This window comes from Lagenorhynchus albirostris, chromosome 6 (genome assembly GCF_949774975.1).
Source record: "Lagenorhynchus albirostris chromosome 6, mLagAlb1.1, whole genome shotgun sequence".
In the NCBI taxonomy this organism is placed as follows: Eukaryota; Metazoa; Chordata; class Mammalia; order Artiodactyla; family Delphinidae; genus Lagenorhynchus; species Lagenorhynchus albirostris.
The window spans coordinates 13,540,022-13,565,990 of NC_083100.1; the positions used below are offsets into that span (position 1 = coordinate 13,540,022).

Below are 25,969 nucleotides of genomic sequence, written 5' to 3' on the forward strand. Positions count from 1 at the left end.
GTTTAATAACCCAGTCTTGGTGTATCTTTTCAAGATTCCCTGGATAATTCTATAACGTGTGAATGCACACCGGAGGAAACAGATTCTTCAGAGAACAACCTACACCCAGACTTCACAAAAGTAATAAAGCTGACATTTTTCTATGAAAATAAATTCGAATTACTTATTGTTTATTGCTTTCATGGAAAAGATATAAATGCTTTCTTTTAAGATTTAGACTAAGAAACACAACAGTCAGAAAACAAAAGCATGTTTCTATAAGATTGTGGAGTGTTCATGGATGATATTAAAGCAGTGCTGATACTAAGGGGCTATTTCTTGGCCGTGTGGATGGAGCTGGGCCGTAAGTTTCTGGCTATTTAGATACTAAGAACTAACACAGTTTTCTCTGTAGTACCTCACAGAAACTGAAGAGATTGTCAAAGCAACTCGAAACACGGAGAGGCTAAATCTGTTCTTGCTGGATCCAGATATAGATGTAAGTCGGAATTCTCTCTAAGCAGACGTGAACTTGATTCTTACAGTTGTGGTTTATAATTTAGAATCTCTTTTCTTATGATGGGTGTTTGTTGAGTAAAACTTTCCAAACTTTTTTAGAGCTTGAAGCTTCAGAAGAAGGATCTTTTAGAACCTGAGTTTGTGATCAAACCATTTGAAGAAAAAGCTGCGAAGAGAATCATGATCATTTGTAAAGCTCTCAACTTAAGTCTCCAGGGATGTGTTACAGAGAATGAAAACGATCCGGCAACAAATGTAAGTTTCTCTTCTGTTACATCCTATAGATCGGCCAACATCACACCACCCTCGTTAAAATCTTTTATTCAGTTCTTGATCTTTCCAGGCACTGAGTTCACACCCTCAATTGTACCAAGGGTATGATTGACAGCATTTTTCCACATGAAAAAATGCACAAGTTATGAAGTGGAATTGTCAGTATACTGCCATAGAATTTCCCTTTTAACCTAAAGAAGTATAGAGAAGTATCGAAGGGATTATGCTCTAGGGTTCTTTCCATTAAGTCAGCACAGTGGTTCAGAGTTTCCAAAGATATTATTTGTATCTTCTTGGAACTTGAGATGGCTTTTAAATTGATATTTTTATTTTAATATTTATGTGTTAATTTTCATGTATATTAGAGAATATTTATAATGAGCAAATCAACCCTGTGTTTTCACAGCTACTGCTGCTTATGACAAGGCTAAATAGTGAATCAAGTAAAATAATATTATATAAATATTAAATAAATAATACATGTAAATGGTAGGGAAAAAAAGGTGCTTCACTGATATTTGGGAAACATCACTGTGCTCATTAAATCCATACAAGATTCCTCTTCTTACCAAGTGGGCTCTCTTGAGAGTTCACTCTTAGTATTCTAGGGGACAATTCTATACTAATTGTAAATGTATGTGTGGGAACGGGACATTTTGTGAGCATAAATATTATTAAAGGTTGAACTATAAAAAAGGGAATAAAAAGCACTCATAATCCTAACATCAAAAGTCATTGTTAATATATTGGTGTGTTCCCTTTCATTCTTTGTTAATGCGTTCTGTCCTCATTTCTAATATAGCATCCCTCAATTGTCATCTTTCACCTTAAAGAAGAAAACTTATTTCCAGATCCATGATACAAGCCACATTTGCTTTTGAAAGGTAGAAAGAGCATTAAGTTTTCTCTGCAGAATGCACACACAATCCTGTGCATGCCTTTATTTATGATGTAGTAAAACGAGCCTCGTTAGTTTGACAGTGAGTAGCTGGCAAAATGGGTGAACTCTTTCGAAAGACTGTAACCTACTGCCCTTGGGTCTTCAGGCACCTCACTGGTTGTCTGAGCCCCCTTCTTCCTGGTGTAATAGCAGGACAACGGTACATGCTATGGACCTCAGGAGAATGAGGAGAATCAGGTAACAAATGCCTGACTTTCCCACTTACAAGTTGTTCCATGCTGGGCAAGTGGCTTAACTTCAGTCTCCTCTTCTGAAAATGGGGAAAATAATAAGACTATTTCAAATAGCCGTTGTGAAGATTAAATATGGTGCCCGGCGCAGAGCAAGCATTCATTAAATATTAACTCTTATTCTAATATCTGGGAAATTGCTTTGAAATTTGTAAATACAATGCATGCAAGGTATTGATGTTTTCAGTGTTACCTGTGAGATTCTTGTTGACAAGTAAGCTAAAATTGAAATTTGTTGCCAGTAAGAATCTTCCTCCAAAATGAAGCTTCCTCATGTTTTATAACTGTAACTGTGCACTAGGTTATGTGAGACTGAAAGTAGTTGAAGTTGAGTTTACTCATTCTCCAGCAAATATTTATTCAGTGCACCTACTAGACCCAGACTTGTTCTAAGTACTGGATAAACAGCAGGGAACGAAATCAACAAGGTCCCTAGCCTCTTGAAGACTAGATTCTTTTGGAAAAGGACCGAAGTAAATAAGGAAATGAATAAATTAACAAGATAATTGCACATTGTACAAAGTTCTTTAAAATAAATCAATATAAAGAGATGTGATACAGAGGAACTGGGAAGAAGGCTGCTGTAGGTGGGGGGCCATGGGAGGCCTCCCTGAGCGGGTGACATTTGAACAGAGACCAAAGGTTGAGAAGGATAAAACGTCAGGTCAGGGCAAAAGATTCCAGGCAGAAGAAAGAACAAGCGTGAATGCCCTGAGACAGTTAAGTCTTGGCAAGTTCTGGGAACTGAAAGGAGATAGTGAGGGGAAGGGCAGACCAAGATGCGGTGGGAGAAACAGTACAGGGTAAGATTAGGTAGGGTCTTATAAGCTGTAGCAAAGAGTTTGGATTTATCCTAGGTGTGAGTGGAGGCTATTCAAGAGTTGAAAGCACATTAAAATGGTGTGATCTAATTTGTGTTTTTAAAACATCTCATTAGAAGAATGGATTGGAGGAAACAAGAGTTGAACAGGGAAAGCAGTTAGAAGCCTATTACTATAGTTCACATCACGGCTTGCGCCAGGGCTGGCAAGGAGGAGGGAGAGGAATGGATGGATTTGACTGCTGTTTTGTAAATTGAACTGACAGTTTTTTCAGATACGTTGCATATACAGGATAAGGGGAAGGGAAATCTGAAGGCTGAGTCCCTAGTCTTTGCTTTAAACACTTAGACGCATGGTGGTGTCATTACTAAGAGGACAAGACTAGAGGAAGAGCAGATGTGGGGGATACAGGCCGAGAAGGATATGTGAAGCTTAATCAGCCTATTAGATATCCAAATAGAGATGGCCAGTGGGCAGATTCAAATACAAGTTTGGGACTCAAAGGAATGGCATGAACAGAGATACAAATTTGGAATTCTGGTACAGACCGTGACCTAGAGGGAATCATGTAGGAATTTCTATGTGTGTAGGAAACATTTAATGGATGAATAGAGAAGTGACCAAAGAAGAATCAGAAGTAATGTTCATGGATGTAGAGATAAACCAGGAAAGAGTGGGTCATGACGCCAAGAGAGAAAGGGTCAGCTATGTGGAATGGTGCTGAGAAGCTGAATAACATGAAACCAGAGAGCAGCGTGGTAGACGTGGCCACATGGAGGATGACTATAGCAGAAAAAACTTCCTTGGAGTGAAAATGTTAGGAGGAGCAATCAGAACATACTTTCATTTGGGAATAAAAAAAAAAAAAAAAACTAGAAACTTAGTTCTTGAAACTATATTTGGAAATATCAGGAAAATTTACCTAAATTATAATGTCACTTAATCTAAATTTTATTAAATAAAAATAAATGCTTTTTTTGACTGGGTACATCTTTAAGTGTGATTAAAAGCTCAAATTTAGAAACGGAAACTCAAAGATAATGGGCTTTTCTTTCCAGTGCCAGGGGCATATGGCTCCTTCCACATGGCTTCGTATCTTTATACTAAAGCCCATATTCAGAAGCTAAATGTGTGTATTTGGGCCAATCTCGCCAGGCGAGAGAGCACGTGCAGCTCAAAGAGCAGCTTTTGTGAGCCCTTTCTTATGTGTCAGGCCATAGGAATAAGCCAATTCCAAGTGCTCTGTATGTCTATTATTTTTAATTTATTTTACAGTTGATACACATGTTTAAAAACTAGGAAAAGAATTTTAAGAATAATTTCATAGTGCTTATAAACAATAATGTAAAAAAACCGAGAAAACAGCCTCACCTGAACTCAAGTGCAATTTTGTAGGTAATGGCATTGTTTTAAAAAATCTTTGTGTGATTATTCAATGACACTCATTAATGTCGCTATTTTTAAATTCATTGTTTGTAACTCAGTGAGCATGCTTTTAAATTAATTGAAATATTTCTCCAAGTTGCTGAAGAGCCAGCAATTCAGTAGCATTTAATGAATGAGCTTCTAAAAAGACACCCTAAAAGGACTTTTTCACGATGGGGAAACAATATTTGACAGCATGTAATTTTTTTAGTCAGTCAGTTGAAAACCAAATTCAAGTTGATGGTTTTAGAGTATAAAATATTTCTTTGAAAATAAAAATTGATTCCAAAAATCTGAACTAATAAAACTGCTTCACAGCTGAGCTACATTTAAAATGCCATGTTCTTGAATTTTTTTAAAGAGAAGTACAGAATTCTAAACATCAGAAACCTATGACTTAATTTGTTAGGCTTTGAAGGTTCTAAACAACACTTTATTGAAAAGCTGGTGATTCAAAAGGTAAAATGTGAATGGCCATCATCAAAAAGTCTACAAACAGTAAATGCTGGAGAGGGTGTGGAGAAAAGGGAACCATTTTTCACTGTTGGTGGGAATGCAAACTGATACAGCCACTATGGAGAACAGTATGGAGGTTCCTTAAAAAACTAAAAATAGAACTACCATATGACCCAGCAATCCCACTACTGGGCATATACCCTGAGAAAGCCATAATTCAAAAAGACACATGTACTCAAATGTTCATTGCAGCACTATTTACAATAGTCAGGACATGGAAACAACCTAAATGTCCAATGAGATGAATGGATAAAGAACATGTGGTACATATATACAATGGAATATTACTCAGCAATAAAAAGGAACGAAACTGGGTCATTTGTAGAGATGTAGTTGGACCTAGAGTCTGTCATACAGAGTGAAGTAATTCAGAAAGAGAAAAACAAATATCGTACATTAACGCCTACATGTGGAATCTAGAAAAATGGTACAGATGAAACCATTTGCAAGGCAGGATAGAGACACAGACGTAGAGAACGGACATGTGGACATGGTGGGGGGGAAAGGGGGTGGGATGAATTGGGAGATTGAGATTGGCATATACACACTACCATGTGTAAAATAGATAGCTAGTGGGAACCTGCTGTACAGCACAGGGAGATCAGCTCGGTGCTCTGTGATGACCTAGATGGGTGGGGTATGGGAGGAGGGAAGTCCAAGAGGGAGGGGATATATGTATACATATAGCTGATTCACTTCATTGTACAACAGAAACTAACCCAACATTGTAAAGCAATTTTACTCCAATTAAAAAACGGTAAGATGTGACATTTAAGTTGAAAAGGTGGATTGGAGGAAATAAGTGAAGCACCGTATGAGCTTTAATTCCTGACGGATTATCAAAGTAGGTGATTTATTTCCATTCACGAAGCAGAAATGGAAATCAAAAGGCAGCAATTCACAAAAACTTAATAAGGATTTTTTTCCTTTGACCTTCAATGTGTTTGGGGTTCCTACCTGAGTTATTTTCACATAATTTTGTATTTTTCAACTCTTAGCAGACTACCACTGCCACAAACCAAGAGTTTTTCTAAACTAAATTAAATTGGTAAAATATGAAACTTTTCCATTTTGTCTTATTTTTAAAAACGAATGCATTGAATTTTATTTTATGTGTAATTGTAACAGTAAGGGAGCTGGCAGGTATTGCTAATATTAAGGAATTAAACTAATACCCCTGTTATAAACTAGCCATAATCCTGCATTTCAAAGAACACAAGATACTTATGAAACATTCAGCAAAATCCACAGCATGAGTGAGTCTGTACAGTGATGAACTTGGTCACAACCTGCTTATCCACAGAATCCTGGTGGGTGAGAGGCATCAATTCAAAATTAAGTAACATAAACAAAAGTTAAAAACTTTTTATAAGTATATTCATTTTAAGAAGCCTGTAGTTAATTACATATGTATGTATTTACATATATATGTATGTATATAATTATTCATGTGTGTATTTATATACCTATGTCTGTGTATATAATTACATATACATATATTGGGTTGGCCAAAAAGTTCGTCCGTTTTTTCCATGTTACAGAAAAACCTGAGTGAACTTTTTGGCCAACCAATATTTATTTCAGTCCTTGTTTTATTTAATTTCTCTTGCATTTGACATTTTTCTAGTTGAAAATTCTTTCTTTCTGAAATCTTTCTTCTGTGTCTTTGATAACTCTGGCAGCATTAAAAAAAATTTTAGCAGCTTGTTTTTAAAAATCTCTCTCCACTCCCCCATCTCCTTTGTAAGCTGTTTTCCCTACTCCAGTCTCTATCCTGTGCATGTTCATATTTCCTAGGATGCCATTCTGATTCTCTTCTTTTTATTTAATGCCTTGAATAGGCACCCACATCCCCTAATCTTTTGGGTTCAGATCTCCAGCCCAATTTTCTTGACTGGGCTCAAAACTCATATATCCAACTGCTCCTGGAAAGTCCTACAGATGATTCTCTGTACCAAAGAATTCATCTTTGTATCCTCATCCTATATATTAGTGAATGGCATTGTCATTCACTTAGTTTCCTATAGCTCCAAACCTGGGGATTTTCTTTTATTCATGCCCTTGTGAACCCTCTCTCCAACTAACCAACACACGCACACAAGCAATGGATTTCCAAGCCTTTTGGTTGTACCTTCCTAACGTTTCTCAAATGTATCTTCTGCAAACACATCCTAACTTTTTGTTTCCACTCCGATCTCACTCTAAGCCTGTGTTTTTTCATGTCTTTGTGACTTTGCCATGTCACTCCACCTACTAGAAGCCCTTTATAACTTCCCCTTTACCAAATTTCTACTTCTTTAAAACTCAAGCAAGAAACTTTCCCTTCCCTTTCCATCTTCCTTTACCTTCGCATTTGCCCTTTACTTCACATCTTCCTCTTCCTTCCTAGCACGGTAGTAAGAGGTTAAGGGAGCAATCACACAGAGGCTTGGAAGTTGAGTGAGCATAAGAATTCCAGATGATGCGGGGGAGAGAGCCACGTGGAGGCGCAGAGGTGCCACGCCCTTGGATTTGTCAGGATCTGGGGCACTGTGCAGGCTGGTGCAGAGGAGATAGCTAGATGGCTACTATGGTTGGGAGACTGGTTACTCTGAACAATAAGTAAACTAATTGAACAAATAAGTAAATAAATGATAATGAGTCAGGTTTTTCACTATTGGATGAAATACTCGCAAATATGAAAAAGGGAAAGGCTAGAAAGAACCTTTGACGATTTGGATTGGAAATGGAGGTATGACATGAACCCATGAGTTTTTAATAAATATTCATGTACTGACAGAGATAGAGACATCATTGTAGCTGTGACTATTGTGTATATGTATATATATATATGTGTGTGTCCCAGAAACAATGAGCATAGATAGCAAGCACCCAGATCTTGGTTTCTAAGTGTCACCCCCACTAACAGGAGCCAGGGCTCTTTGGAGGAATGGCTGGGACATGGAAAGTAGAAGATGAGCCTGGAACATCTTGTTGGGTAAAGAAAGAGGTGCTCCAGAAATGATGCTCATCTGCCGTAAAGACGCAGGAGCTACACTGAAGGGTGTACCTCTAGCCAAATCTGAGACAAGTCGAGTATCACCGTAAATAACGACAGTAAGAGATGGACATTTATTGAATAAAGTAGCAATCCATGAGTCTATACATACATATATATATATGTACCTATGTGTGTGTATGTGTATATAAATATATATATGAATAAAAAATGAGGGATAAAGGAAAGCTCATTGTTACAGTAAAATACCGACTAATGTAGAAAGAATGATGGAACTAGAAGATCACCATTGGTAGCCATCATAGTGGTAGTTGGTTCCAGTGGGAGTTACGAATGGTGGATTGGGTTTGAGGAGTAGCAGGACATTGGTGTAATCTCAGAAAATATTTCCAAAAAGGCTAATCGCTTACCAAAGGGAAAATGGTGACGTTATAATGGAGAAAACTGGAAGATGCCAACAAGACCAGAATATTTAGGTTAACATTACCTAAAGTCGTGGGAAAGTGGACTTTTTGTGCCCTTGATATAATGAACTATGAAAATCAAATGTCACACTGGGGTATTACTGCCCCCAAAAGCATGACCTGAGTCAGATCATGAGGCATCATCAGGGATACTGACATTGCAGATATTTCTGAGAGAGTAAAGGAAATAACTAGAAGGTTTTGTAAGGTTGAATCATACATGTATTACAACGTATGAAAAAGAATATTTGGCAGGAAAAGTAGAATGAAGAAACCAATGAAATACAGTTCTGGGATCTGAGGAACCTGATAGTAGAAGGGATTCTGGGAACTTGCCTACAAATACTGTATTTTATATGTTATATATAAAATATATAATACATGCAATATAATATATGGTATTATATCTATTACATATAATATAGCATATTATATAGAGAAATATTCTACTATATATAAATAGTAGTATTTTATCTACTGCCTTATTAAATAATATACTTAAGGAGGCTATCCCCTGTGTGATGATTTTATGTCAAAACCATCAATTCTTTCTTTTTCTCCAAAGATTGAGCCTTTTTTTGTGAGTGTGGCACTTTATGACCTCAGAAACAGCAGGAAGATTTCTGCTGATTTCCACGTGGATCTAAACCACACTGCTGTCAGGCAGATGCTCTCAGGGGCTTCCGTGGCTTTGGAAAATGGAAACATAGACACTGTCACTCCAAGACAATCAGAAGAACCTCATGTCAAGGGATTTCCAGAGGAATGGCTAAAATTTCCAAAGCAGGTTGCACTTTTGTTTATCTATCATGGGAGGGAAAATGCTTGTTCCAGTTTTCTTACCAATAGATTACATAAGATGAGCAGTTTTCCAAATAAAAATCCCCCTTAAAGCTGTATCTAAAAAAGTAGAATTTTGGGGGCTTCCCTGGTGGCGCAGTGGTTGAGAGTCCGCCTGCCGATGCAGGGGACACGGGTTCATGACCCGGTCCAGGAAGATCCCACATGCCACGGAGCGGCTGGACCCGTGAGCCATGGCCGCTGAGCCTGTGCGTCCGGAGCCTGTGCTCCGCAACGGGAGAGGACACAACAGTGAGAGGCCCGCGTACCGCAAAAAAAAAAAAAAAAAAAAAAAAAGTAGAATTTTGTAAATGTCTTCAGTGTGGTTTCCTAGATGCTTATTAGCTGTTTTCTTTGTACATAGGCTATATTTTCTGTAAGCAATCCACATTCTGAAATTGTTTTGGTGGCCAAAATCGAAAAAGTACTGATGGGAAACATTGCAAGTGGTGCTGAACCTTATATTAAAAATCCAGACTCCAACAAGGTAATGCATGATCTTTTTATAAATAATTTCAATTACTTTCAAGAAATAAAATCACACTGCCTTGATGAATTATCAAGTTTGATAAATGTAAGTCTTGAAGTATTCCCTCGTTAGTGAAATGAGTATCAAACAGAAAAGTTTTAAAGTATATATTCTCAGCTTATGTTTTTTGATCCTGCAATTTCTGCTGAGACTCTATTGGTAGAAATAAATTTAAATGTGGATAAAACTTTAACCCCCAAAGACTAAAGTGTTAACAATAATGAAAAGTTAGGATTAATCTGACTGAAAACAAGGGAATACAGTTTACTAAGACATCAGCAATGCTTATGCTGAACTAAGTGAAAAAGTAAAATAGTTGTTTACCAAATTTTAATAACACCTAAATGAAGAAAGAAAGAGGAAAGAAAATACCATGAGTTCTTTAAATGGTGGGACTGCAGGACATTTTTTCTGCTTTCTTTTTTCAATTACCATATTTTCTATAATAATTGAATGTTATTTTTTAATAGAAAATAAATACAAAAAGTTTATATTATCCACACAAAGAAGTATATTGGGAAAATAATGCATAATAATTGAATTTGAGGATGTGTGACAGTTTAGGGCAGTGTTTAACATATTTATGAGAATCCTTTAATTCAGGGTTTAGCAAACTATGGAGTGCAGGCCAAGTCCAGCCTGTCACCTATTTTTGTAAATAAAGTTTTATTGAAACACGTTACACTCATTCATTTAAGATTGTCTTTCCTGCTATAGCAACAGAGTTGAGAAGCTGAGACAGAGACCACATGGCCCACAAAGCCCTATATATTGGATTGGCCAAAAAGTTTGTTCGAAAGAACTTTTAGGCCAATCCAATATTTACCATGTGACTTTACAGAACAAGTTTGCTGACCTCTATCATAACAAATAAAAAGAAATACAGGACAGCCTGTGAATGTAAATTTCATAACTCTTTCCATTCAATATTTTAAGGTCTTTTAAGTCAGAAAAAAAGTTGGTATTCCAAGGTAAGGGTGTTTTCTACATTTGAAATTTCTAAACTAAAAAGAAAGAAAGTGTTATACAATAGTTTGAACACAGAGGATATCATTTGTCTCTTTACAAGGTAGAATCTGTGAGCCAGTAAAGCAGAAGTTTACTAAGTTTCAGTATAACACGGAAAAGTATTTATTAATATTTTACATGGACTGTTTGTACAGTGATGTTCTAAACAACATTTATATTTATTTTTTTTCCTTAGTATGCACAAAAGATACTAAAATCCAACAGGCAGTTCTGCAGCAAGTTGGGGAAATACCGCATGCCATTTGCTTGGGCGGTGAGGTAGGTTGACAATTGCAATCAACAGAATAGAAGTGCATTTATTGTCTGCATTGAAAGCTTCATTTTTGAACGCATCTGTGTTACCTGTTATTTTTAACATACCAACACCTAGAAGAATGCTAGTGTGTTCATCTTCAAAAATACCTTGAGCTCCCCAGAAACATGTGTTTTACAAGATAATTTAGCAAGCCAGCTCATAATAGACTGGGACCATGACATGTGTACAGTGTATGCATGACCAGGTATACAGTGGGTACTTGGTAGGATCAAAGCCAAGTCATAACTTCTTTATTATGTATATTTGGTCTAACAAACTCTTGATGTTTTATCAGTCCCAAGGGTTTGGTGCACATAAAATTCAGATGGAAGCACTGTGATTTCTTATGCAGCTGCATGTTTTCATCCGTGCAGAAAACACGGGTCTATATATGGATGTTCAAATGAAACCATCAAATTGATCACTTGAACTCTCTTTGATTTTGGTACTGATTAGCATAGCCACATTTCTCAGTACCAGTTGACTCTCTGATAGAAATGCTGAGTTAATGTGGACACTGATGGTGGAACCATCCACCTGGACATATAACCTCTGCATAAAGGACAAAAAATGCCTTTCAGATCTGTTTAAACATCAATTACTACTGTCCTTGTCAGTCTCTTTGTGTCTTTATCAGTACATGAATTTCTTAAAGGAGGAAGTGCCTGCCATAGATATATGGGAAAAGGTCAGCAATGGACAATCTGAATGAACTAAAAAAGATAAATTAGTGCTACAAAACAAGCAGCCTATTAGGTATCCATTTGAATGTTGATTATACCCCAATGCAAATAACTTTAAAATCCAGAAGGACAGGAGAACTAGTTAGCTATGTCATTTTCAGGTCTCACAGTATCCAGTTGTGGTGCATAACCAGAGTAAATGCACCACTATTTTTCATAATTTTGATGTAGTTATTGAAAGTTGGAGACAGGTATGTGGAATTAGGGGCAGTGGTAAACCAAGGTAGACTCATGCCATCTCTAGGGATTCATTTGCCCCAAGGCAGCCCTCTCAGTTGAGGAGGAAGAGACCAGGCCCAGGAATCTGAAAACGTGGTCCAGATCAGATACCACATATAGATTGTAGCTTTGGTCAAGTTTCCTTTCAGAGTCTCAGGGTCTCCATTTGCAGAATGAAACTAACAAGACCGTCTTGTGAACAATAGTGCAATCGCAAGTGCAAAGGCATCTGTCATAGAGTAGATCATAAATATCATTTTATCCCCCTTGAATATCTCTCCCTACAGGGACAGCTAATGCTAGGATATTCTTCATGAATAAAAGATATTAGTTAGAAATACTGAACCCTTATGATGAACTTAATTCATTTTATTCCTTGTAAGCTTCAAGAAAAAGGATAGCTAAGTGTAATTCACAGGTCAGACTTTTCATGTTGATAAGTATTCTCAGTTCCCACGAGATAATCAGTTGGGGCAAGTAGAGGGTAGAGGCAGGATGTCCTTTGGCAAAGTGAAATATTCCAATAGAGCAAAATCATAATAGTGAACACGTTTTCTCTTTAAGGATTGAGGATTATTCTGAGTATTGTTATAAGCAGACATTTTAGAGCCAGAGCTGGGTTCCCTATCTCAACTCTATCTACCAGTGAATATAGCAAGAACTTATAATCTCAATTTTTTTGAATGTATGAAGAGGAATTCTAATACCTAATTTACTATTTCAGGGATTAACAAGTACATAGATTTATACAATAAAAGATAGCCATTATTAGAAGCCATTAGTCTAATATGATTATTAAAAGTCCCTGTGGAGATCATATCCACCCAAACAAGCCTCCTTTTCAGGTAAATTTGGGGCAGTGAAGAATAATGTGGGAGAAAGAAGTAAAAGAATTACCCATTATTGAAAGAACCTGAGCAGTTAGGAAAAGCAGTAACAACCCTACTTTGAAGTTGTCTTGGTCAAATGTGCTAGAGGAAAGATAGATGAAGTTTCTAGGGAGGCTGATAACATTACCAACTATTGAAGTAATTATGTCTAGGGCAGGAAAGCCAACAAAACCACAGGTTCATGCTACATGAATGCCTGATCACTGGTTTGGTTGTAGACCAGGGAACAGTATACACCACCAATTTGTGCCCATAAATGTATGATTTACATTTACATAAACATCTCTAGCAACTGAGAAAGATGATTAGCAGCACAGTTCTCGAGATAGACCCCTTGGAATATCTAACCACAAAAACAAGTACAAGATCCAACCAAAGAAGATTTTAATTTTCCCTCCACAGTGTGGAAACTGCTTCAAGTAAATGTTGACCAAAGTAGAGAAGGGCTCTTGCTACTCATGTCGTTTTGACATAAGCCAGCCTGTTGACATAGTCCACTACCCTACTGACACCGCTGGTTCTCTGGCTCCTTTTCCTTTCTATTATATTTTCTCGATTGTAGCTTATTTCTTGACATAGCTTTGAGTGGACTCTAAAACCCTTTGGCCCTTAAAATCAACTGCCACTCAAAAGCATAGAACTGACAATTAGCTTTACAATCATATTTTTACCCGATCCAGTCATCCCACCAGCTGCAAAACACACACTCATCACTGTGAACATTTTATCTAGAACGTGCACTAATTTGGTACATGTTCTTATTTTGGGCACCAGCTGTAGCACCATTTTATAGCAAAAAAGCTTATATTTGGGGTAGGTAAACAGAATGCACTCAGATGGCTACAGAGGGCATTGTACACTCATTGATTCAGGAGAAAGTCAACCTTTACGAATGTGCCGTGTTGTTAAATCAAACTCTTTCCTCGTGTATCACCCCCAGGATTATGTGTGCCTAAATCCAGGACAGGACGCGTTTTGATTCCTTTTTCTCTGCCCCATGCAACATCCCAGATGGAACCGAGTAAAAAACTGGATTTTCTTTCAAATTAAACAAGACTAAAATAAAAATTTCATTCTTATAGCTATACGTTTATAGAAGGCACACAGCACAACAACACCACCCAACAGATGGTTGTCCAACCTCTGTTCAAATCCTTCCAGTGACAAAAACTCAAGTCCCACAGTGGTTCTTTCTTCTTTCATAGCTCCAATGATTAGATAATTCTTCATCTATATATATATATATATATACACACACACACACAGAGACAGTTTTTTAAACTGCTTGACACTTTTATGTTTTGTCTTCCAAAGCCACAAAAAATGGGCCCAATTCTTTCTATATATCACAGCTATTCGTGTTGCTTATTTTTGTTAATATTTTTTTAAAGTCTTTATTGAATTTGTTACAATATTGCTTCTGTTTTATGTTTTGTTATTTTGGCCGTGAGGCATGTGGGATCTTAGCTCCCCAACCAGGGATCAAACCCGCACCCCCTGCATCAGAAGGCAAAGTCTTAACCACTGGACCGCCAAGGAAGTCCCTCATGCTGCTTATGAATGAAGCTCTCAGGGATACCTAAGCTTCTTTTCCTTTAGGCTAAACACCACATTTTTTTTTTTCAATCACACTCTAAACGTCATGGCTCTGAGACCTTCATTGCACATGGATCATTGCTCAACTCTGGCAGTTGGAACAGGGCATGGTGTCCCAGCCATCCTGAAACCATCTGTGTAAATGAATCAGTTCTCTGCTCTCCTGCCAATTACCATATTTATGGAGTGGGGACAGAGTGTGAGTGCCGTGACCAGCGCCTCTCTGTGCTGCTGTGTTCCTCACAGCGTGTCCAGTGTAAGTGAGCTGTTTCCAGGACAGGGCTGGCTGCGGATAAGAGCAAAAGCCAGTGATACAACTCAAGTCTACTGATATATTTGAAGTGACTGGTTAAATTTTTTTAAAATACAACTCAATTTAACTTTCTCCCATGTTGGGAACAATGTCACACACTCAAACACAATCCCTGAATAATATTTAAATAAAAATAATCTTCAAGTTAAATATTTTCATTCTTCCTCCCTCAGTGTTATTTGATAGGGGACCTTTTTTCCCTCAGTTACTACTTCACAGAAAAAAAACTGAGGAGAAAGGTTGAAGGAGTCTAAAAATATCATTCTGATAAATTCCTGGCCCATTTTCTAAATTATTTGACACTAAAGCTCTATGATCAGGTAGCCATTTAAATGGCCTTTTCAGCCTGTGTATTGAAATCTTTGGCTAATGTGAAGAGCAGTAAAAGAGTCTCGTTAAGGTCCTTAAGTTAGAAGAAATAAAGATTCAGCATGTCTCTAACACTGAAGAAAAATCAGCTACACATAGGTCTAATTTTCCTTTGATAGGCACAGAGTATGATGAATTATGGGGAAGAAAAACGACATTAAGCATGTTAGGTATACTTGCTTTTCAGGAAGTGTGTTGCCCAGCATTACTATATCATTTGGATGAAAACAATGTATGCATTTTAACTAAATCTATATAGTCCCATTGAAATGGATCAAGGAAGGAAATAAATGGTTCAGGTTCACAGTGTTCTCTTTATTTAATACATTCAGGTGTTCTCCATTTTATCTTTGTCTCTGCCCTAAAATTTAGGGCATGGGCACATTTATCTCCATGAAAATGTTTCAAGAGTCTGGCTCTCTACACCCACATACACAACCTCATACCCTTTCCATTATTCATAAATTCTAATGGCACCACCCAAACTGACATGACCCAGGCTTGCCCAGGAAATAATGAAAAAGTGGTAACATGTGTTCCCATTCCTCTCCACCCCCCCAATACTCTGTGGCTTTGACATGTTACCAAATCATAAATAAATGTAGTTGTAATATGGGCTGCTGTCACTTTAGATACCAGGTTGAAAATAAGAAATTGAAGATAATAAATGCAGTGTATAAATGAAATTTTTTTCTAAGAAGTTTTCATGTCTTTTTATTTTATAAGTTCCTGGATTTTCTTCCATTATAAATGGGAAGTTGAATCATTTTAGTCAACTTAAAAATACATCTTCGTAAGTAATATCCAAGTACCAAGAGGGGAGCATTGGTGGTTCAGTGGTAGAATTCTCCCCTCCCTCCCATGCCAAATACCAAACTGAATAAATATTGTTTTCTTTCAGATCAGTATTTAAGGACAACCAGGGAAATGTGGACAGAGACTCAAGATTTTCACCATTGTATAGACAAGAAAGCAACAAGATTTCAACTGAGGACCTACTTAAACTAGTGTCAGATTATAGAAGGTAAGATGTTTTAGATACTCTTGAAATTAACATGAATCAGCTACATTGCTGCTGTTGATTTGTTATCTCTGCATAAACAATACTCCATAACCAGATTCCCAATTATCCATACTACCCCAGAAAGCAGATGCTTTGCAGATGACCTCTCATATGCCCAAATGACACCGTAAGAGTAAATTTGCCAGAATGATGTGGAAGGAGTGTGAGGCATTAAACTATGTCAGCTACCTATGGCTGTGTAACAAATCACCCCAAAACTTAGTGGCTTAAAACAACAACATCACTTATTTTTCTCTTGAGTCCATAATTTGAGCATGGCTAAGTGAAGACAGTTTGTCTCTTCTACATATGGCATCGGCTGGAAGAGGTCCAATGGAGCCAGAGGGTCCATTTTTGAGATAGCGCATTTGATGGCTGGCAAGTTGGTGCTGGCTGTTGGCTGGAAGCTCAACTGGAGCTGTGGGTTGGAGACCTTGGCTCTTCTCTCCACGAGATGCTATGGCTTGGGTTCTAAGAGTAAGTGTCCCAAGGGACAGACAGAAAATGTTCACTGCCAGTTTCTTAAGATGGGAAGCTGTCACAGTGCCATTTCTGCCATAACATACTGTCAAACTGTCACAGATCCTAGATTAAAATGAAGGGTATATAGACACCTGTAAATAGGAGGAGTGTTAGGGGATTTTAGAATATGTATGAAACACCACAGAGCAATTAATTGCTGTGAATACAATAATTCATAATAGTTCTGTCATTCAAATGCTTTTGGAAAAGACAATGGAAGTTAGAGCTAAAAGAAGAAAAACATAAAAGTCACAACATTTTTAAAATGAATCACCATATATTCAGCATCTGATGATGGTAAGATCTTTCATGACAAGTGGCTTATCTTAAACTGTTGGTCCCCTGACACAGTCAGGATTCTTGTTCCCTTTGCCCCTTTCCCAAATAGTAACTCTCTGCCTCTCCCATCTAAGAGTCAACAGTTCCTTATCAATTAATTTTGTTTATCCAAAACAAAAATTATTTATTACTATGAAACAAGCATGATTAATATTTTCTGTATCTTCAATAGAGGATATATTTCTATTTAACTAGAAGGGAAGTTTGTCCAATGTTCTTTTTTGTTCTGGAAAAAAATAAACCTTAGGAAACAAAATAAAAGTGGAATTGAACCAATATTATTTTTTTGTGATCTACAGGACCACTCCTTACATGGGGAGACCTTCCTTCCCCTTATCAAACATCATGGTCAAAACCCCTATATCCACTAAGTGGAAATTAAGAATGCTTTTCCTCTTTACTTTTTCCCAAGTTTACTAAAGCCTGAAAAGTTGTAACACTGAGCAGAAGGAAATGGGCAAAACAGGAGAAGACCATACTGTCACAAAACCCATGTTATTGGTGTTTAGCAAAGATAGTTATCACTATGGCATTTAGAGGGTGTCTAGAATACCCAACACCATACTGGTGAGACATCAAATTATTTCATGGATGCCTCACACGTAATGACATTTATTCTCAGTAGTGTGCTGATAAATGTCTACCACTGACCCTCTAGGAGGAAGAAAACTGATTTGTATTGATGGCAAATTTCCATGGTGTAAATTCTCCTACCATTGCTGATTTCAAGCTACCAGTGGGGTCTTGCCAAACATGGAGCTGGAAAGAAATGTGCACATCATCATATAACTTTTCCACCACACAGATAGATGTAAATAACCTCAAGAGCATGGATCCTCTCCCCTGTAGTAAAACAGTTACTAAGTGATGAATTTTCAGTACTTTTTACCTTGGTATTTAATGTCTTTTGTTTAATATAATTTCATTTTTAATAATGACTGTGTTTTACAGATGGCAGGCAAAATAACTGAAAAAATAACAATTAGCTCTCACAGGCTGGGAAAAGCTGCCTCTTGAAGTAGATTTCCTGAGAGGGGTGACACTCGAAACTGTTCTTAGCAACTTTCACCTTACTATAAAAGAAGATAGGGGAGAAGGTTTTAGTAAAGAGGGAGGAAAAGAAAGTCAAGGACTCATGAATTAGAGTGACTGTGGGCACAGGGATAGGTGGTGAAGAAGGGTCCACATACACTTACTAGGGATCAGGGAAAGGGCCCTTGTCCTCCTGGATTGTTGGTGAAGAGGGAAAAAGCAAACTGTCCACTTACCAGTTGTGGCAAAGACCATACTTGCTCTCAAAACTTCTTAAAATTCCTCACGAAAGTGAATTATTTAAATCGGTTCAAAGACTAGTACTTTCTGTTAACAAAAACTAAATATTTACCATTTACCAAAACTAACTATTTACATTGCACTCGTTTGGCCATATAAATGTTATCTGAAGTGGTGCAGATAAATTGAAAACATTCTTCAGAATATCTGTAACTTGACCCCGCCCTGATTTTTAATTTTTATTTGCAAAATCACATAAATTTTAGTTTTCAAAATAAAACTAGCTAAATGAAATTATTCACAAGATTGTTTAGGGTCCCACTGTTTATCCTTATCAAAGCTCAGAGTTACCATTGTCTGTTTTTTTTCCTTGACAACTAGAATAATTCACTGTGTGTGTGTGTGTGTGTGTGTTTCTGTGCTGGTATACCTTCACAGAGCTGACAGAATAAGCAAAACGCAGACCATTCCTGGAAGCCTGGATATCGCTGTTGACAACATACCTTTGGAGCATCCAAGTATGATGATGATGTCATGGCTTGCTTGTAGAGTTTTGAATGTTTAGTGGCTTTTTGGTTAGTTGGTTGGTTGGTTGGATAGTTGGTTCGTTACAAAGATTTGTTTGGGGATTTTTTTCTCAAGGTTTAGGATAACTGTAATTCATTATCCTATAGAAATGTGGGATGTCTTATTTCTCCATTAAGACAGACTGTAAGTATTGTAGGACAGGAACTATATTCAGGGTGACCTAATATTCATCTGGTATACACCATGCACTGAGCAGGGTGTTAAATTGTATCATTTAATCCTCAAAACCCTGAAGGGTTGCAAATGAGGAAGTCCGGTTCAGATAGATTGCTAAACCAATAACCCATAATGAACAATGCCACGCTGAGCTGTCAAAGGGCTACTCTGAACACGATACGTTGTCACCCAAGTGGCCATGCAGTAATTATAGCTGGAAAGTTTTTAGACTCTGTTATTACACAGAGAGCATATATCTTTTCCAGAATATGGTCAAAAGTTCTATTTATGTTAGTGAAAATTTAAATTTCAGAAGCAGTTTTATTAACTTATAAATAAGATTTTTCAGAATTTATTTATTAAGTGGTGAGATTAGTTTATTTGGTTTTATTTTTCTTCTAATTACACCTTTTAGTGACTTTCTCAGTGATGCAGAGAATGAATAAAGGCATTCTAAAAAGAACTACAAACAGGGAGAGGATTATTACCACAGGATATTTGAATTACCATTAGCACTATTAAGTTTTCCATTCTTATGACTTTTCCACAAATCACTTTAGTATGAAATAAAATGAGCATTCTAACTTAAATCATGGCTCCAAATCACTTTTGTATTGATCGGTGTGAAAAAACAGATGACAAAGTAAGCCATTTCCTCTACCTGATTTGCGGAAGGTTGCTTTTATTACCTAGGGAAAAGAAAAATAACAAAAGAGAAAGCTAAAATATTCTCTTTGAATATTGTATGATATTCTCTGATATCATAGGATATCAGAGAAATTTGAACATATAATAAAAATATTCTAATTGATTTTTGAAGAAAAAAAAAAAGCCTGTAATCTGATTCCCAAGCATATAGCTAATGATATAGCTAAGCATGGAGCTAACCATGTTGCTTGTTTGAACACAGGAAGATTCCAGATGGGGTAAAGGAAGGTAGAAGGCCTTGCTGTCTATCAGGGCCACAACTTCAGCCTCCAAACTGCTTAGTAACAAGTTTTGATTTATAAATTCCTACTGGTCTTTTCCCCGCTTAGGCTGTTTTTACAAGGTTAGATTTTAAAAGATTGTGAAAACTGAAGAGAAAAATAAAATTGTAACTATTAATGCAGAGGGGGATTAGGGCCTATGTTGTAAAATCATTCCATAGGGAAAATTACTATTAAACCAAGTGGTACTATCAGTAATAAACCCATTGGACAGAGTTTTGTTCCATCATAGAGCAATATTTATAGTGTGATGGCTAAAGTCAGTGGGCTAGTCTTTATCTTAGAATATCTGGTTAGTATGCTCAGAGGATCTCTAGCTAAAATTTACTTTCTATATGAAGCTTAATACAAAAAGAAAATAGTTATAAATCCAAAAGATTTACCAGTTTTTTGAGATATCAGTTTTGATGTTAAATATATCACTGAGTATCTATCGTGCTTACCTCCTACAAAGTTTTCAGGCCAGCATAATTTAACATAAATTAGTATACAAGCATGGAGTTTCTATTTTGAGTAGATTCATCTTAAAATAGGTTAAGTACTGTTCACTTACAATCATATCAAGTGACAAACTTTTCTTTTCTGATTTTTAAAGACTGTGTAACGTCGTCCTTTATCCCTGTCAAGCCTTTCAATGTGACGGCTCAACCAGAACCCACAGTGGAAGTGGAAGAATTTGTTTACGACTCAGCAAAGTATTGCCGTCCTTACAGAGTATACAAAAATCAAATTTACATTTACCCCAAGCACCTCAAGTATGATAGCCAGAAATGTTTCAACAAGGTATGATATGTTTCTGAGATATCATCCTCTCTCTCCACCCTATTTAGACCATATTAAGATGGTTTCTTGAAAGTTCAAATACAAATTACTATAGACTAACACTTTAGAATAGAAAACCATTTGAAGAAAATGTTTAATGAGAGACAATTATGAGTTTCACCTTAAAAGTGTTTGAGGATGCACATTTTATAACATATGAGTAAAACTTTCTGAAATCAGCCCTAAATAATTTTGTTCCAAACTTTATTTTTAGTTTATTAAGAGACTCTGAAAATAGCCTACCTGCACTCTTTCAATATGAGTCTTTTCTTCCCTTTTAAATAATCTCTCCAAATCTTTCTGCTATTTCGGAGTGCTATGAGTAATGCCACAAGAGAATTTTGGCTATTCTGCATTTTTCAGATTTAATTAGAAGCTACTTATTTTAGGCACTTGGATTGTTTTTTGATGTTATTATCTAACAGGAAATTACAATGTCCATTTTCCCTGTCTGTAATTTCAGGCACGAAATATAACCGTGTGCATTGAATTCAAAAATTCCGATGAAGAAGATGCCAAGCCCGTGAAGGTGAGCCCAGCCCATGAGGGAATGAATACAGCACATAGGGGCAGGCAGGTGCCCTGGTTCTCCCCACCACCAAGGGGCTTTTTAGTTCAGTGTGCTGGAAAGAGGAGCAATTCAGTCCATTTGATTTAGATTTCCTAACATGTACCTGATTGAACAGCTACCATTAACTAGATCTATTAGAAATGCCAGTCTCATGGCTCTGCTTAGCTTTTCATGATTTGGAAAAAAGGAAGCCATTCCAGTGTGAAATCAAGGCAACGATTCCCCTCTGGAAGACTTTGCCGTTTTCAAAGATTAGCCCGCATCTCATGAATTCAGCGTGCTTGATTTCAAATGCAGCATCCGAGCTGGGCTTCATGTGGCCTCTGTGGAAGGGCTGCTGCCTACTGGCCTGATGGCTAATGCAGGGGGCCCATGGGGCGCTCACATTTTTGGAAGGTGCGTGTGGCCACCTGCCCGAGGACCTCGGAAATGGCTCTGGGAAGCTGGTCCCTGCTGTTGATCACGCGACTTAATAAGATCAATAAGACTATGAGTTTTATAGGAACTGGGCTGTTTGATCCTATAAAACTGCAACTGGATGGCATTTTTCAGAGTTTGTATTTGATATATACTGTTTTTATTTTAGGGACTTCAAACAGCATAAAGAAACTTATAAAAATAGAGAGGAAAATTATTTTCAGTGGGCCTGTGGCCAGATCTTCCCAGTTTTGGTGAATCAGAGGAAGGAGATATAGTAAAGGACAAAACTAATTTCTAACTAATCCCCACAATTATCTGAGGTCATCTCTTAAAGCACTCTGTCAGGTACCGATTGTGTTCTCTGTGCTCAGAAGGGTTGTAGCATTATTCAGAAGAACAGTAATCAATTTGAGTGAGTGAATGAATCATGCACAATAGAGAGAAAGAGTTCTTTAAAATTGTCCTGAGGCACTCTCAGCATCCCCAGGTTCCAAGTTCCACAATAGCATTAGCAGCAGGAGAGAAAAATAAAATGAAATGGAATTGTCAAGCAAACAAAGGCAATGACCAGACAGTGAACACACCAGGCCTGCTAGAGCATTGCTTATGGGGAAAAATCTAAAAAAGAGGAGTACTCGCAGGTACATGTGACCTCTGTTTCATTGCATTCTAAAGCATTACTCAAGAGATACAGCTGACTTCAGTAGAGGGACTCTGAGCCTTGGGCTAAAGGGGCTTTTATGACAAGGAAGGTCCGTATCCCATCCCCTGGCCTGATTAGGGGCTGGGACAGAAGAATAACACAATACAATGGAGCCTGGGACCAGCCCTACCCTTCCAGCTCTCATTCTTGGTTGGGGACTGGCATGTCAGGAGCTGGGGTCAAACCAAGCCTTGTATCACTAAGGACTGATCGCCTTAAACTCTAGACCAGAGCTGGGTACCGTGGGCCGTGAGAATCAGAATTGAACAAAGCATCTCTTATCTTCTGGTAATCAAAAGTTAGGTAGTAGTTAATTGATTCAGGTATTCAGTATTGATATAATATCTACATAGTGAATTAAAGCCTTCATATTTTCTTCAACAGTGCTCTGTTGTGTAATAAATACAGGACAGCAGATCAAAGAAGTTCAAGGTTAATTAGATGTTAGCTCAGCCTGGCAAGTTACCACAAAATGCACCTTTGTCCCAGAATGGGTAACTGAAGAGTTGTGGCCTTTTTGTGCTCAGGGTTAATTTCAGACACTCATAATTATTCAACTCATAACTTTTTAAACAGTGTATTTACGGAAAACCTGGAGGGCCCCTCTTCACCTCAGCCGCCTACACTGCAGTTCTGCACCATTCCCAGAATCCAGATTTCTCAGACGAGGTAAGCCAAGCCTCCACTGCCCCCAGCAGCTCCTTAAAAGATGGGTGAGTGGGTAAGATAATACATGATGACAAACACTCTCTCTAGACTAGTCCTCAGACTAAGGACATACCTTAGCAGGTGTTTACATAACCCAGTTTTAAAAACCACGTTAATTGACAGTTGCTCCAGGACTATGCTGCAAACTCATGTATTTCAGCACAAGATTTTAAAAATGTGATGTTTTTATTATATCATTTCTTTCAAATGAGACTAATTTTTTTCTTTTCTTTTTCATTGGTTAGGGTAACAAACATCGTGTTAGGTAGTTTTTACCAATCAGTAGCGGCATTTCATATCCTAAGGGAAAAAACAAAAAGGGCTAGAATATGAGCCAGCTGTTGCTTATAACCCTCATGAACTTGAAGGAGCTTGGACTGCCTCACCTCAAGACCTGCCCTGCCAACTCTCAAGACTCTCTTCTTATGTGCCAGGAACCACGCTATACTCTAAATAGACACTATCTCACTTGATCCACATGGCTTTCTCCAGAGAAACAGAGCCAATAGGAAGATAATAGATAGAGAGATACATAGGTAGATAGATAGATAGATAGATAGGTATAATTTAATATAAGGTATCAGATCACATCATTATGGAGGCTGAAAAGTCCCACAATCTACCATCTGCAGCCAGGAAAGCCATGGGTGTAGTTCAAAGACCTGAGAACAAGAGTGTCTATTGTAGAGTCCAGTCGAGGTCTGAAGGCCTGAAAACCAATAGTGCCAAGAACTGGAGAAGGTCAGTGTTCCAGGTCAAGCAGTCAGGCAGAGAGGAAATTCAACCTTACTCCGCCTTCTTGTTCTGTTCTGGACCTCAGTGGACGAGATGTGCCCACCCACACGTGCACCCACATCTGCTTTGCTCAGTCCACCAATTCAAATGCTGGTCTCTTCCAGAAACGCCCTCACAGACACACTGAGAAATCATGTTTAGCCAGCTCTCTGGGCATCCCGTGGCCCAGTCAAGTTGACACATAAAATTAACCTTCACACCTTCCTAATTTATGGATAAGGAAGCCGGCGATCAGAGAAGCAGCTTTGACAAGGGCACATAACTATGAAGTGACAGTCAAAATTTAAGCCAGCCCATGTGACTGCAGAGCCTGAAGCGTCACTGCTCTGCTATAACCCATATATAAAAAAAACTTACTGGATTAGTAGTAAAGGACTGTACATATGTCAGCTTGTATTATAAACAGCTTTAGACAAACAAGTTTCAGTGATTAAATTTAATTTCTAACCGTGAAGCTAAGGTCTGAACTAATGCAACCTGCCAATGTGATTTCTGGAATTTACAATATCACGTCTTTTGTATTAGTTTCCTATTGCTACTTGAACAAATTGTCACAGTTTCATGGCTTAAATAACACACATTGATTACCTTACGGTTCGGTGGGTCAGAACTCTGAAATGGGTCCCACAGGGCTGAAATCAGGTGTCAGCAGGCCTCCATTCCTTCTGGAGGTTCTGGGACGAATCCTTACCTTGCCTTTTCCAGTTTCTGGAGACTGCCCTTACTCCTTGGCTTGTGACCCCTTCCAGCAATGAGCAATTACTCTGACCTCTGTTTCTCTCCTCACATTTCTTACGACCCTGACTCTCCTGCCTTCCTCTGATAAGGACCTTTGCAATTACATTGGGCCCACTGGGCTAATCCAATTTAATCTCCCCATCTCAAGACCCTTAATTTAATCACAGCTGCAAAGTCCCTTTTACTGTGTAAGGAGACATATTCATATATTCTGAGGATTAGGACTTGGGGGGCATCCTGGAGGGCCATTATTCTGCCTATCACACCTTGTTACACGTCAACCATTTATAAACTTCTTAAAAGAACACCAATGAAACCACAGACCTGACTAACCTTATCTCCTTCCTCCACATCTATTTAATGCTCTTAAATTTTTTCCCTATAAATTTAGGACAGAGGTAAAAAAAATAAATAAGGGAAAGGGCTGTTACTACATTACAGAATATTTACTACATTGGTTGACATCTTGACAAAGCCCATCTGAAAGGTGCATCCTCTGTCAACATATAAGATTTAACGAAGAAAAAGAAAATGTTCTTACGGTTAAGTCTGGCTTTTAATCTCTCTCACGCTCACGTGCTTCCCGGAATCCTTGTAAGAGCCATGAGCTTTTCCACAAGAGAACATGTATATGATGACCTGCCTGGTGAACTCTGCAGTACAGATTCAAAACCATTTTCTTCTTTTTTATTGCAAAAGATGATTGCATTAATTATAAACATGAATATAAATTCTTCTAAGGCACTGCTAAAATATAATGTATTTGCAGTATTTGTTACCAAGGAGTGTTAGCATTAATATGTAGTTTACTGGAATTCTTGAACACTTGTTTCAGTCCCATGTATTCCAACTAAAAAAAGAAAATTTCATTCTACTGCATTGTTAGTTATTGTATGTTTTGAACTGTATATTGGCTCTTGTTACCAGGTTAGCATGCTGGTATGTCATGAATATATGTAAGCTGTAAACCATTCTAATTCAGGAGTTCTCAAACCTTACCAGGCACAGAATCACCTGGAAGGCTTGTTAAAACACAGATGACTGGAACCCACCCCAGATTTTTGGATTCCATATGTGTGGGAGGGGGCCTGAGAAATTGCATTTCTAAACAACTTTCTCAGAGATGTTGATACTGCTGTTCCAGGGATGACACTGAAAATCTGTGTTATAAATTCTCTCCTGAGCAATGTGACAATAAACCAACTATATATATAGATGCACAGAGAGTCTAATTAAAAACTAGTAGATAATTTGCTTAGCTGTTTATCACCTTA

The 25,969-nt window shown here is 37.7% G+C and overlaps 1 protein-coding gene across 3 annotated transcripts in view; it reads left to right on the forward strand.

The window, feature by feature from the left end:
- The window catches only part of DOCK10 (dedicator of cytokinesis 10), a 277,694-nt gene that overhangs the window by 177,153 nt on the left and 74,572 nt on the right, over positions 1 to 25,969 (forward strand). For all 3 annotated transcript variants that reach the window (XM_060151258.1, XM_060151257.1, XM_060151259.1), the window contains exons 9-19: positions 35 to 120; positions 395 to 478; positions 598 to 753; positions 8,752 to 8,973; positions 9,391 to 9,513; positions 10,760 to 10,842; positions 15,911 to 16,033; positions 18,644 to 18,723; positions 20,534 to 20,721; positions 21,224 to 21,289; positions 23,031 to 23,123. In XM_060151258.1, the coding sequence (XP_060007241.1) occupies positions 35 to 120; positions 395 to 478; positions 598 to 753; positions 8,752 to 8,973; positions 9,391 to 9,513; positions 10,760 to 10,842; positions 15,911 to 16,033; positions 18,644 to 18,723; positions 20,534 to 20,721; positions 21,224 to 21,289; positions 23,031 to 23,123 (1,304 nt within the window). The remainder of the gene's footprint in view (positions 1 to 34; positions 121 to 394; positions 479 to 597; positions 754 to 8,751; positions 8,974 to 9,390; positions 9,514 to 10,759; positions 10,843 to 15,910; positions 16,034 to 18,643; positions 18,724 to 20,533; positions 20,722 to 21,223; positions 21,290 to 23,030; positions 23,124 to 25,969) is intronic.